We start from the raw sequence: 13,507 nt of genomic DNA, 5'->3' as shown, positions 1-13,507 counted from the left end.
ACCCACTAGGTCTCACTCTCAAATAAATAAATAAAATCTTAAAAAAAAAAAAAAAAGCAACAGTTTCAGAGTCCAGTGGAAACAAGTCTGATGTCCTAGGCTGCTACATAAAGGGCAAGAGGATAGATAGTAAGTTCTGGACAGAGCTGGCAGGGCAGAGGCAGTTTCAGGCTCAGAGGAATGTTTTTCATGCTAAGCTCCTCCCTTCCAGGGAAACGAAACTAACTGACTTAAGACAGGAAGACAGACTAGACAGCTGTTCCCAGCTGCCAGTCCTGCAGCCACGGGCTCTCCTGTCCCTGTCCTGAGAAGCATGCCCGAGCTCAAAGAGACCCCCGCCAGGGATCTGGACAGGTTCATCGAAAACTATCTCCTGCCAGACACGCTGTTCCGCAGGCAGGTCAAAGAAGCCATTCACATCATCTCCACTTTCCTGAAAGAGAGATGTTTCCAAGGTGCAGCCCACCCTGTGCGGGTGTCTAAAGTTGTCAAGGTGAGCCCAAGCCTCCCTGGCGGGGGAGGGGGTGGATGGACGGGCAAGAGTTCCTAGAGACAGAGAGAGGGAGCAAAAGGTTAAGTAAGCTCTTTGGGGCTGGTGGCTTCTGACATATCCATACCAAGAAAATATAAGCAGAGCTTTGTTAGAAAAGATTTTGAGGGGAGGCAGGCCCTCGATCTGTAACTTTTAAATCAGTGCCCTGGCTGAAGTTTATGAGCCACCATCCTCGGCCACGTCCATTTCAGAGGTAGAAAAACAGAGGCCGGCTCTCGTAGTAAACAATTTGCCAATGGCCAGGCTGGGGACTCAAACAGCTTCTGCAGAATTTTGAGCCGTTAAGACTTTATGTTCTGGGGGCATGTTTTTGTGTTTTTCTGACATAAAGGCTTCCAGAGCCACTCACCAGCCAACAACAGCTAAACATTATTCCAATGATTTTGTGTAGCTGGAAGCTGTTGGTGCCACCTCCCATAAAGTATATACACCACAAAAACAGAGCCAGACGTTGCTGAAAGGGCGTCTGGTGCCAGCTATCTCCATGCTGCTGGGCTTTTCTTTCTTTAAATATTTTATTTGTTTATTTATGAGACAGAGAGAGAGAGAGAGAGGCAGAGACACAGGCAGAGGGAGAAGCAGGCTCCATGCAAGGAGTCTGACGTGGGACTCGATCCCAGGTCTCCAGGATCGCGCCCTGGGCCAGAGGTGGCGCTAAACCGCTGAGCCACCTGGGCTGCCCGCTACTGGGCTTTTCAACTCCCTTGATGAACTAGCATTCCTTTTTCTTATTGGAGTATAATTAACATACAGTGTGATATTAGTTTCAGGTATACAATGTATCGATTCGACAATTCTGCACATGATAAACATCATCACCTGTCCCCACACAGCGTTATTACAGTATTATTGACTATATTCCCTGTGCTATACTTTTCATCCCTGTGACTTATTTTAAAACTGGAAATTTGAACTTCTTAATCCCTTTTTTTTTATGTCACTCATCCCTGTACCCACATCCCCTCTAGCAACCATTGTTTTTTCTCTGTATTTGAGTCTGTTGCTTTGGGGGTTTTTTATTTTTTAGATTCCATGTATGAGTGAAATCATATGGTATTTGTCTGTCTCTGTCTGACTTGTTTCACTTAGCTTTATATCTTCTGGATCCATCCATGTTGTTGCAAATGGCAAGATTTCATTTTTCTTATGGCTGAATAATATCATAGGGTGTGTGTGGTGTGTGTGTGTGTGTGTGTGTGCACAGCACATCTTTATCCATTCACCTGTGGATGGACACTTGGGCTGCTTCCATATCTTGGCTATGGTAAATAATACTGTAATAAACACAGGATTGCCTATATCTTCTCAAATTAGTGTTTTCATTTTCTTTGGGTAGATACCCAATAGTGGAATGACTGGATCATACAGTAGCTCTATTTTTATTTTTTTGAGGATGCTCCATACTGTCTTTCACAGTGGCTGCACCAATTTCCATTCCCATCAACAGTGCATGAGGGATCCTTTTCTCCCCTATCCACAATGGGGACTCACCATTTCTAAGGTATCATGGGCTGGTTAATGGTATTACTTTGGAAAGCAAATAGCACCAGCTGGCTGTGAAACTTTGACCAAGTCACTTCACCTCTCTGTGCTTCTTTTTCCTCCCCAGTAATTCCCAGTGCCTGATAGAGATGTACAGATTATATGACCAGCATGTAAACCGCCCAGCATGGGCCAGTGTATGGTGTATAATCATATATAAGAGTAAAGGACGCAGAGCCTAGAACCAGCCAGCCAGGGTTCAAACTGCAGTTCTGCTGCCTCCCGCTGTGTGGCAGGGCGGCTGTATCACCTCCCTGAGCACTTAGGGCTGATAACATCTGTAAAGTGGGAGCTGATAACAAGAGTATGGGGGTCATAGGATCCTGCGAGCATTATGGAAGTTAGACCGGTGATGCCCTCAGCACAGAGGCCAAGTAAGGTTCAAGAATGTTAGTGATCATCCTCATCATTTTATTTAGGGAGGCTCTTCTCAATGACTGTCAGTTCTCATTTTGCTCATCTGTTTTAGGGTGGCTCTTCAGGCAAAGGCACGACCCTCAGAGGCCGATCAGATGCCGACCTTGTGGTCTTTCTTAACAATCTCAGGAGTTTTCAGGAACAGCTCGAGAAACGAGGACAGTTCATTTGGGAAATTAAGAGGCAGCTGGAAGCCTGTCAAAGAGAAGAAACCTTTAAAGTGTACTTTGAGGTCAAGAGTCTGCAGTGGGAGAAGCCCCGCGCCCTCAGCTTTGTCCTCAGGTCCCCCCAGCTTGGTGAGGGGGTGGAGTTTGATGTGCTGCCTGCCTTTGACGTCCTGGGTGAGCATTCACAGACACAAGTTGCTTTCCCGCCTTGTCCTGTGATGGGGTTTCTTTCTTTTTTCATGTTTCTGAGCATGAATTTCCCATAGTTGGAGAGTCTTAACTAAGATGAAGCATGCCTTCAAAGTGGGGAGGAGATCTTAGAATGAATGAGGTCACAACTGGCCACAGGAGCATCATTAAACAGCAAATTGGCAGGATTTGGAGGCAAGACATTTCTTATGCAACACCTGTCGGGCTTGCTGGTTCTACTGTGGCAAAGGGTGGGGATTTCATCTTTCCAAAAATGAAGCAGTGGAGATCTGGCATAGAGTCAACATGTGAATTGCATCTTTCACCCCAAACATGAGGAGACCTCACTAAATTTATGCTGAGGGTTGGAATCTATAGATAATCTGAAGAAACATTTGGATGAGAAGCATCACCTCTCAGAGGCTTGATGTCCACATTAGGAAAACTGGTTAAACCATGCCTGGATCATTCTCCAAAGTATTAAATGATCATCTACCTGAAGCTCTTGTACAGGGCCTGGCACATAGTAGGTGTTCAAAAATGTGAGTTCCCCAACTATGCACCGGGGCACCCCAGGATGCCACAGTGAAATAACTCACAGGGGCACATGAAATAGTTTAGATTTTAATTTTTTGAGGGAAACACCATGCCATCTGTTGGACACCACACAAACTACTGCTGTTCAGTTGTACAAACTGAACTACATACACCGAACTGGTTTTTTGGTGTTGTTTGTTGTTGATGTTGTTTTGAGGTTTTGTGGGGTTTTTTTTTGGGGGGGGGTTGCCTAGGGGACCTGTAAGATAATATTGAAAATCCAAAGCACCAAGAAATGAGAAAGTTTGGGAATCCTTTCTTGTTGCCATGTCCAGTGTTGGGTGCTGGCATTACTTTCTTTGGCTACAAAAAACTAAGACGGGGAGAGAGAAGGGGTGGAAGGACATGCCAGGCAGAGGGAACAGCACAAGCAGAGGCCAGAGATAAGAAAAGATCAGGATGTGTTAGACCTGCAAGAGGCTGATGATGAGGGGATGAAGGTGGAGCCAGAGGAAGAGGGTAGGGAGGATGAAGAGGGAGTAAGCAGAAAGTGAGCCAGGAGAGCTGATTCTGCAGAAGTCTGTAACCTTGGTCATGGACTTCTCCTGAACACAATGGAGGGCTGTGGAAAGGTTTTAAGCAAGGAAGTAGCATGGTCATATTTATGTTTTAGGAAGATGGCCCAAGCATAGTAGGGAAAATAGATAGGAAGAGAGGTGAAACCAGAGGATGGAGACATTCAATCAACAATAATAAGCACAGGTGATCCACTGAGCACCTACTGTGTACCAGGCACTCCTCTATGGCCACGAATGGCCCAAGCAAGGCACCTCTGCCCCGGAGCCTGACAATGAGTACAGAAACAAGATAAATGGATTGCTACCTGATGTGACAAAAATCTAACAGGGTGATACAATGGGGAGTGATGGAGGACGGAGGGCTTCTTCAGACAGAGTGATGAGACAGGGCCCCCTGAGCAGGTGACATCTGAGCTGAGGCCCAAAGGAAGAGAAGGAGCCAGCCATGGGAAGATCTGGGTATTCCAGGAAGAGGAAATAGCAAGTGCAAAGACCCTGAGACAGGTCTGAACTTGACATATTTAAGAAGAGAAAAAAGGCCAGGGAGCAAGGTAGGAGGCGAGATGGGAGAGGCGGCAGGAGACCGATCACATCAAATTTCACAGGCCACTGTGGGAACTCTGGATTTTATTTCAGATGTTGTGGGAAGCCAGAAGCAGGGTGATCAGGTTTTGAAAGGCCTCTCTGGGTGCTGGGTCGAGAATGGGCTGTGGGGCAACCGTTGAGGAGGCTGCTATCTAGGCCTGGTGGGAGAGAGCAGTGATGGCAACCTGGACGGGGTGACAGCAGGAAAGCTAGGAGAAGGAAAGCCTGGGATGGACTTCGGGGCACCTGGCTCTAGGCCTGTGGCCCCTTCTGCTGAGCCCCCACGGCCAGCAAGCTTGTCTCACCAACACCACTGAAGGAAGAGAAGGGCGACATCTTAAAGTTATGGATTTGTCCCTAACAGGTCAGTGGACCAATAACCACAGACCCAACCCTCAAGTCTACATCAAGCTAATCCAAGAGTGTGAGAACCTGGGGACAGAAGGCGAGTTCTCCACCTGCTTCACGGAGCTGCAGCGAGACTTCCTGAGGCAGCGTCCAACCAAGGTGAAGAGCCTCATTCGCCTCGTCAAGCACTGGTACCAAACGGTACGTTCCTCCCACCTGGGCAGCAGAGGAGGAGGAGGGAGAGGAGGGAGTGTAGAGAATAGAGGGTGGGAAGGCGGGAGGGCGATGAGCGAGGTATGCAAAGGGGAGAAGGAGGAGAGGGGGAGGGGGAGAGGAGAGGGAGGGGAAAGGTTGTGTGTGGAGCAGAGAAGGAGGAGCAGCGGGAGGGGCAGGAGCGGGAGGAAAAGAAGGGGAGGCCAAGGGCCTGGGACAGGTGCCAGTGGACCCAAGGTGTCTCATTCCTCCTGGTCCCTCTCATCTCCGGAAATGACAACTCCATGCTTCCAGTTACTCTGGCCTGAACCACGGGTCTTTCTGGACTGTTTTGCACACACAGCTCTATTCAACCAGTTGACAAGTGATGTTGGTCCCGTATCTAAAATATATCCAATTGTCACCGCCTCCGTCACTCTCACCCTGGACCCAGTCATCATACGAGTTTCCCAGGGTCTGCCCTTGACATCTCTGAAAACCCTCTCTCAGCGCTTCAGTCCATGCTGCCTTCCTTGAAGTTCCTCCAAGAGGGAAGCTCTACTCCAGCCTGTGGGATTGTCTATCTCCCCCCTAAAAATGTGCATAAAGGAAGGGACTTGTATGTTTTATTCACTGCTGTATCTGCAGAACCTAGAACAATGCCTGGCGCATAATAGATGCTCAATAAGTAATCGTTGAGTAAATTAATGAATGCCACACATAAATGCGCATAAGGTGTGCGCACATACACTTCTGTGCGCTTCCTGGCTTTCTGACCTCGAACCTCCCTCTGCTTCTTGTTTTCTCACTTGCAAAGAGTAACATGGCATAGCAGGAGTAAACCACAAAATGTGGTGCCCGGCATAGCTGGTCCTAATAAATGTGCTTTCTTTGAACTACTCCTGGAGCACACGTAATAAAGTAGACATGTGTTATGTGCTTAGCTTGTGCCAGGCTCATAATATTTCATCTTTTGCAGTTCTTTTTTTTTTTAATTTTTATTTATTTATGATAGTCACAGAGAGATAGAGAGAGAGGCAGAGACACAGGCAGAGGGAGAAGCAGGCCCCATGCACCGGGAGCCCGACGTGGGATTCGATCCCGGGTCTCCAGGATCGCGCCCTGGGCCAAAGGCAGGCGCCAAACCACTGCGCCACCCAGGGATCCCGATCTTTTGCAGTTCTTGATATGAATTTCTGCTTACTTCCTAATATCCTATATCTTATTTAATATTTATGGTGATTCTGTGAGCTGAGTAAGGGAGGTATCATCAAACCTATATTACAGAAAGAGTGTAAGAGTGAGATGGCTCTTTCAGCTAATAAGCAGCAGAACAAAAACTTGACTTTGGGTTTTCTGACTTAAGAGTTTGCCTAACATATAATATACATTTTATAATATACATGTATGTCTTTGGATGACTTAACGAATGGAAGAAAGTAATTAAGAATAATCTTCCTGCTTTAAAAATAATCTTTAAGGCAAAGCAAGACAATCCTTTGCTAGACATCTTAGTTTGCTGTTTGAGGAAATTTGATCATGGAGCCTGAGCGTTTTAGAACTTGCAAAAAGTGGTCCTTGACAAGTGTAACACTGTTCCCAAGGACATTGAAAATTGATGAGGACATTTTTGGTAACCATGGTGATCAAGGGCAAGGATGCTACTGACAATTAGTGGAAAGAAGCCAGGAATACTAGTTGTTTTACAATGAGGAAGATAGTCCAGCACGACAAGGAATTGTCTCTGGCCCTCCTACCTTCCCCCCCATCCCTGCCCCTCCTCCCCTTCCCCTCTCCCTCTCTCTTCTTTCCCATAAAACAATACAGGAATCTCACCATACTTTAACTCCACTCACCATCACCAACACTACGTCCAACTTACATGCCACTTTGCTGTGTCTTTCAAGTCTCTATATTTTCAAGTGCACAAAACATTACTATTATTTCCCATACCAGTGGGATAAAATGAAATCATTTTAGATAAAATGAAATCATTTTATCTATCTGCATATTTGCTATGTTCTTCACCATTCACTCCTTCCTACGTCTCTAATCTTCCTCCTGAGATCACATTCCTTCTTCGAGAAGTATGTCCCAGAAGATTTATTTTGGTGAGAGTCCTCTGATAATGAACTCTTAGTTTTTGTTTGCCTGAAAATGTCTTGATTTTACCTTCATGTTTAATAGGCATTTTTGCCCGATTGGCGGCCATTTCAGTACATGGAATATATCACTCCATCTTCTGGGGTCACTAGTGAAAAAGTCATTTGTCAGGCTAACTGTGGCTCCTTTGTAGGTAATCTTATTCCTCTGGCTGCATTTATATTTTTCTCTTTGATTTTGTTTCATTTCAGTCTGAGGTGTCTTTTTTAAAAGATTTTATTTATTTGACACAGAGAGGGAGAGAGAGAGCCAGAGAGCACAAGTGAGAGGAATGGCAGAGAGAGAGGGAGAAGCAGGCTCACCATAGAGCAGGGAGTCCAACTCAGGGTTCAATTCCAGGACCCTGGGACCACGACCCAAACTGAAGGCCGATGCTCAACCAACTGAGCCACCCAGGTGCCCCTCAATCTGAGGTTCTTAATGATGATTCCTTTTTTTAACTTGTCCTACTTGAAGTTCACTGGGTCCTTCCTGAATCTGTGAATGGATATCTCTCATCAGTTTGGGAAACTCTCAGCCACTTTCCTAAAACATTGTCTCTCTCTTTTCCTTGCCTCCTGAAACTCCAATTAAATGCATGTTAGACCTCAGTCTATCTTCCATTATCTTTATATTCTCTTCCATATTTTCCATCTTTCTGTCTCTCCGTGCTTTATTATGAATAGTTTATTCTAACATAGTTTCCAATTCACTAGCTTTCCCTTAACAGCGTTTAATTTGCAGTTATTAATTACAGTTATTGTAATTTTTTGTTCTACAATTTCTATTTTATTATTTTTCAAATATGCTAAATTACTTTGCATGGCTTCTAATTTCCTATAGGTCAAGCTCTTCTTTTATTTCTGTAAACATAACGTTTCCAGTTATTTTGAAGTCTCTTACTGATCCTTCAATATTTAAAGTTTTGTGGATATTACTATTTTCACTTTTTCTGCTGGTTATTACTCTTGGTATCTTGTTTCCTTGTGTGCCTGGTTATTTATGTCCTGGTCATGGTATTTGAAAACTATTTGTGAAATCATTTGAAGCTTTGGGTTTTATATCTTACTCCAAAGGGAATTTCGTTTGGCTCTTAGGAACACTATGAGTTCTTCCTCTTGATTAATTTTCACAGTATCCTTATGAGCTTGGTGCTATTATGACCACTCACCTGGCAGGTAAGTAAAAATGAGGCTCTAAGAGTCTAAGTTGTCTTTCCAGAATGGACACTGGTGGAGTTAGGACTCAAACCCACATCACTCAGAATCTAGAGCCCAAGCTCTTAACCAGGAGTCAGTAAAATTTTTCCATAATGTCCTAGGTAGGAAATACTTTAGACCTTGTGGGCCACATGATCTCTGTCACAACTACACAACTCCGTAGCATGAAAGCAGCCATAGACTACATGTAAATGAATGGGTGTAGCTTTGCTCCAGGGAAATTTTATTGACAAAAGCAGATGGCAGGCTGGATTTGGCCTTTAGGAAATGTGCTTTACACCCTAGCTGGACAATTGCATGTTTCTGATTATTTTTCCTACTCTCAGTGTAAGCAGAAGCTTGGGAAGCCCCTGCCACCGCAGTATGCCCTGGAGCTCCTGACAGTCTATGCCTGGGAGCGTGGAAACAACCAAACAGAATTCATCACAGCTGAGGGATTTCAGACCGTCTTGAAATTAGTCCTGAACTACCAGCAGCTTTGCATCCACTGGACAAAGTATTACAACTTTGAAACCCCGATTATCAGACAATACCTGATGAGGCAGCTTGCAAAACCCAGGTACTCTATCCCCGCATGAGTTAACTCGCCACGTAAATGAGCCCCTGGATATAGCTATGGTACCTTGGAAATGAAGGAAGTGGGAAGACTCTTCATTTGCTGGTCACCTTCTATGGTTAGCCATTGTGTTGAGCATTTTACTACCCCCATCTGATTTAAACAATAACCTCGAACCCTGTGAGGTAGGCATGCCATAGCCACCAGACAGATGGGTAAACTGAGGTTCTGAGGGGTAAGGAGCTTGTCTTAACAGTAACAGAAAATGAGTGAAATAGCCAAAATTTGAACTAAAATGACAACAGCTAGAGCAATAATCATAATTGCTCCCAGGAATTAAGAGTTTGCTGTAAGACTAATGCATTCTAATACAATAGCAAAAATTATGGTCGTTATAGCTGATGTGTACTGACCTCTCATTATGTTCCAAGTTCTGTGCAAAGCATTTCGCATGTTTTGTCTTGTCTCCATCCTTACATCATGTCCTTTGAGACAGACCTGTTTACCCATATCACAGGTGAGGAAACAGGCTTAGTGAGGTCAAGTGAACTGCCCAAGGTCAAACCACTAATAAAGGGCAGAGGTAAAATTCGAACACAGCTCTGTCAGATCCAAGTGCAAGGCTTTTTCTCCTTGTGCCCACCACCCACCACCCACCACCCACCACGGGGCAGGGCACTCAGGACACGCCCCAGGGAACAGCATCCTGTTCCTATCCTGAGTCCCAGCCTGTGCCAGGCTCCTGTTTGGCACTGCTGGGAGCATGTGGATTCCCCCAACACAGCCCTAGTTCCTCACCTGTCCCTTTCTGACTGTTACTCTCCAGGCCTGTGATTCTGGACCCTGCTGACCCGACGGGAAACGTGGCTGGTAGAGACAGATACGGCTGGCAGCGGCTGGCACAGGAGGCCAGAGTCTGGCTGAGTTACCCATGCTTTAAGAAATGGGATGGGTCTCCAGTGGGCTCCTGGGACGTGCTGGTAAAACCTGCTTCCTCCTTTATGTAATCCCCTAGCCCCTCTACACAGCATGGGGCATATGAGACTAATGCATTCTAACATTACAGCAAAAATTGTGGTCATTATCTAAGGTGTGCTGACCTCCTATTATGTTCTAAGTCCTGTGTGGAGCATTTTGCATGTTTTGTCTTGTCTCCATCCTCACATCATGTCCTTTGAGACAGGCTCGTTCTCCCCTCCCCGTGTCACAGGTGAGGAAACAGGCTTAGAGAGGTCAAGTGACCTCCATTTTTCCAAAGAAACATTCTATCCAAAAAAAAATTGCTCCTTGCCAGAAGTTACATATTCATTGAGTTTCAGGATATGTTTCATAATTTCAGTCATCGGGGACACATTCAGAGAGTTCCTAGGATTTGCATACCCCTTCTCCGGAGTTCATTCTTTAGTTTACATTACCCTGGCCAGAGGCAGTTGTTTCCACAGCTCTGGTGGGCTCATTCCTTTATGAATAATCATAATGAACAATAACAGCCACCATGTATTGAATATTTGCTTTGGACTCAGGTTCTGTCCTAAATGCTACATTATCTTATTAAATCATCACCATACCCTTTGAAGTGTGTTAGCTACTCCCATCTTACAGAGGAGCAAAGGAGGCTCAGAGAGATGAAGTCACCTGCTCAATGACATTTAGCTAGGTAGTGGTAGAGCTGGGATCCAAAGTCGATGGACTCTAATGCCAACACTCAGCTTTTCCTGTGCCACACTTGGGGCAGTGGGGTGCAGCAGTGACAGTCTTAGCCCACCCCTCTGGAGCTCCAATGGCCTTCAGAGTCGCCCTGCTGCAATCTGGTGTGGTCAGGCCTTTAGACTCAGCACATGGATCGGTCACCAAATGTGGGCAACTCAGAAAAAGGTATAGTCTTGAACGTGAGGCTTTCTGTAGTCGAGCTGCCCCTGAAGGGAGGGGCTGACCTCTGACATCTACCTGCTGACCATCTCCCCAGCAGCTGAGACTTATTCGTCCTTCCTCAAGGGGGATCCAGGTAGCATGCCACACGGTATCTGCTGTATATGCTCACTGAGACCCAGTGCCAAGGTGGAAGGATCGATTCTCTAATGTGATCATGTGCTTTACCTTTTCAGCTCGAAGAAGAAGACTATGAGGACAATTGGATAACCTCTGAACACAGGACATATTCATACCATGATTATGGTTGGCGCCCTGTATCCTCTGGGAGCCTCAACACAGGCATGACACAGTCCATTCCCCAGCAGGAAGAAAACTGGATGTGTACCATCCTCTGAACGCCTGTGCCCTTTAGGGGAAAGAGCTCAGGAATCATCCAGGCCAGCCCCTTCGTTTGGTGTTTGGGAGAGTTCCCTTGATCCAGGGGGCAGAAGACTGCTCTGACCCCAAGGGCTAGCTGATGCCAGACCTCAGGCCAGAATGCAGGTCCCCTGCCCCCTCTTCCCCTAGTCTATGCTTTTTCTCCTCTCAGAGATAACGTTTCCCTGTAGCCCTACCCTGCTCCAGCCTGTTCTCTGACAATAATCACGGAGACACAATCAGAGAGCCTTAACCTTCTTCTGTGTTCCTAATGGGAGGGTTATAGTTCCAACAATCGTCAACAACAATAAAAAGAATAGCAAATACCATGTGATGGGAGTTTATTACCTGCAAGTCACAGAGCCAAGAGGTATATCCACGTGTTACGTGCATGTACACGAATAGATACAACTAGAAATATATACTGAGTACCTACTGTGTTCCAAGCATTGTTCTGGGCGCTGGGAACACAGCAGCCAAGGAAACAGACAAAAATCCCTGCCTCCTGGATTGACATTTTTGTGGACTGACTTTTAATATTGACTCGTTTTGGATCCTTCTAAATTTCAATTACAAATAATCCTAAGAACAGCATCTTTGATTCCTCCTCTGTCTACATTTCTGATTATATATATATATATGAAAACTTTCAGAACTGCCCCATCTGATGCCGTAGCCTCAAGTCACACGTGGCTTCCTGAGCATTGGAAATGCAGCTGGTCCAAATTGAAATGTGCCTGGTGGGATGTAAAACACAAATGAAGTTTCAGAGACTTAGCACACACACCAGAAAGAGGAAGAATGTCACTTTAAAAAAAAAAAAGATTATTCATTTATTTGAGAGAGAGAGCAAACACAAGCAGGGGGCAGTGGCAGAGGGAGCGAGAGAAGCAGACTTCTCGCTGATCAGTAAGTCTGATGAGGGGCTCAATCCCAGGACCCTGGGATCATGACCTGAGCTGAAAGCAGAGGCTTCACCAACTGAGCCACCCAGGGTCCCCAAGAATGTCACATTCTTGATAACTGGTAATTTTTTATATTGATTGCATGTTGAAATGACAAAATTCATTGAGATATGGAGTCATATCAAAACGGACTTCTCTGTTTCTTTTCACTTTTTCATGCGGCTCCTAGAAATGTAAAATTATCATGTGATACACATTCTATTTCCATACATTCCACAGCTCTGCCCCAGAAGGTGAATCACTGGATTAAAGAATATGCTAGACCCATAGATGTTGTCACTCTGTCTCATCCTTGGTACCAAGAAAGAGCTTTTCATTTACAAGGCTCTGAAATATTAATCCCCACCCCCATCCCGGGCAGAAGTGCTCACAAAAGAAGTCACAAGCATGCTCTTGTTGCCTGAGTTGCCGCTCACCTCGAGTGGCTGACAAAGTCTTGATCTTGTCTGTGTCCCAATTTCCTCCTTTTAAGTCTGCAGCATCCCTGTGAGATGGGTTTTATTGCTGTTGCCATAATAATAGACTGAGGTCAGGGAACTTGCCCAGGGTCACCCGGCAAGTGAGAGACAGAGTCTGAACTTGAACCCTAGTCCTTGCTCTGAATCTCATGCTCTTCTCAGCCAGTGTCCTTGACTACACGGTGGGCACCGAGAAGAAGCTACCATCTCACTATGTCTCCCCGCTACCCTCACCGCACTCCGCCTCGCCACCCTCCGCTCCAACCTCATTCCTACTGGTGCTTCTGCACTAGTCAAACCTTTCTTTTTCTATATTTTCTGATATTTTGACTTCTGGGGTCTTGCTGATCCTGGAGACACTGCCCCTCCCAGGGTAGCTAATCCCTAGAGATAGCCAACAACTCAGCGGTGAGCTCACCTTTCATATGCAAACCAACCAACCCAGAGCCCAGACTCTGAACGACCTCCTCTGTGGGCTTCCACACTCAAACCCTGGACCACCATCCACCTGTCAACTTGCCCCAGGCCAGGTACCAGACAACTCGGGATGGCCCCTATCCTCCAGATGCCACCAAAATCATTCAAACCAGCCTATCCAAAGCCTGTCTTGCCTTGCCTTGCCTGCCGAAACTATGACAAAGGCTCTTCCATGTTCTCCCTTCGTTCTCTGCCTCATGAACGACCCTGGTGCTTCCCCGTGTGGTGGGCACTGCTTACTGTGCCTGGGGATCTGGGAGTTTGAACTTCTTCCTTCTAGACATTACTTGGT

The 13,507-nt window shown here is 45.9% G+C and overlaps 1 protein-coding gene across 1 annotated transcript; it reads left to right on the top strand.

The window, feature by feature from the left end:
- The first annotated feature begins 226 nt into the window (after positions 1 to 226).
- OAS1 (2'-5'-oligoadenylate synthetase 1) lies at positions 227 to 11,641 on the top strand. Its single transcript, XM_041729449.1, has 6 exons — positions 227 to 493; positions 2,565 to 2,853; positions 4,933 to 5,117; positions 8,797 to 9,029; positions 9,853 to 10,006; positions 11,132 to 11,641. The coding sequence occupies exons 1-6, from the start codon at positions 314 to 316 to the stop codon at positions 11,291 to 11,293; spliced, it is 1,203 nt and encodes a 400-aa protein (XP_041585383.1). The 5' UTR covers positions 227 to 313; the 3' UTR covers positions 11,294 to 11,641.
- The last annotated feature ends 1,866 nt before the right edge of the window (positions 11,642 to 13,507 follow it).

This window comes from Vulpes lagopus, chromosome 14 (genome assembly GCF_018345385.1).
Source record: "Vulpes lagopus strain Blue_001 chromosome 14, ASM1834538v1, whole genome shotgun sequence".
Taxonomy (NCBI): domain Eukaryota; kingdom Metazoa; phylum Chordata; class Mammalia; order Carnivora; family Canidae; genus Vulpes; species Vulpes lagopus.
The sequence above is the reverse complement of the archived record's forward strand: the minus strand, read 5'-3'. Positions and strand labels throughout refer to the sequence as shown.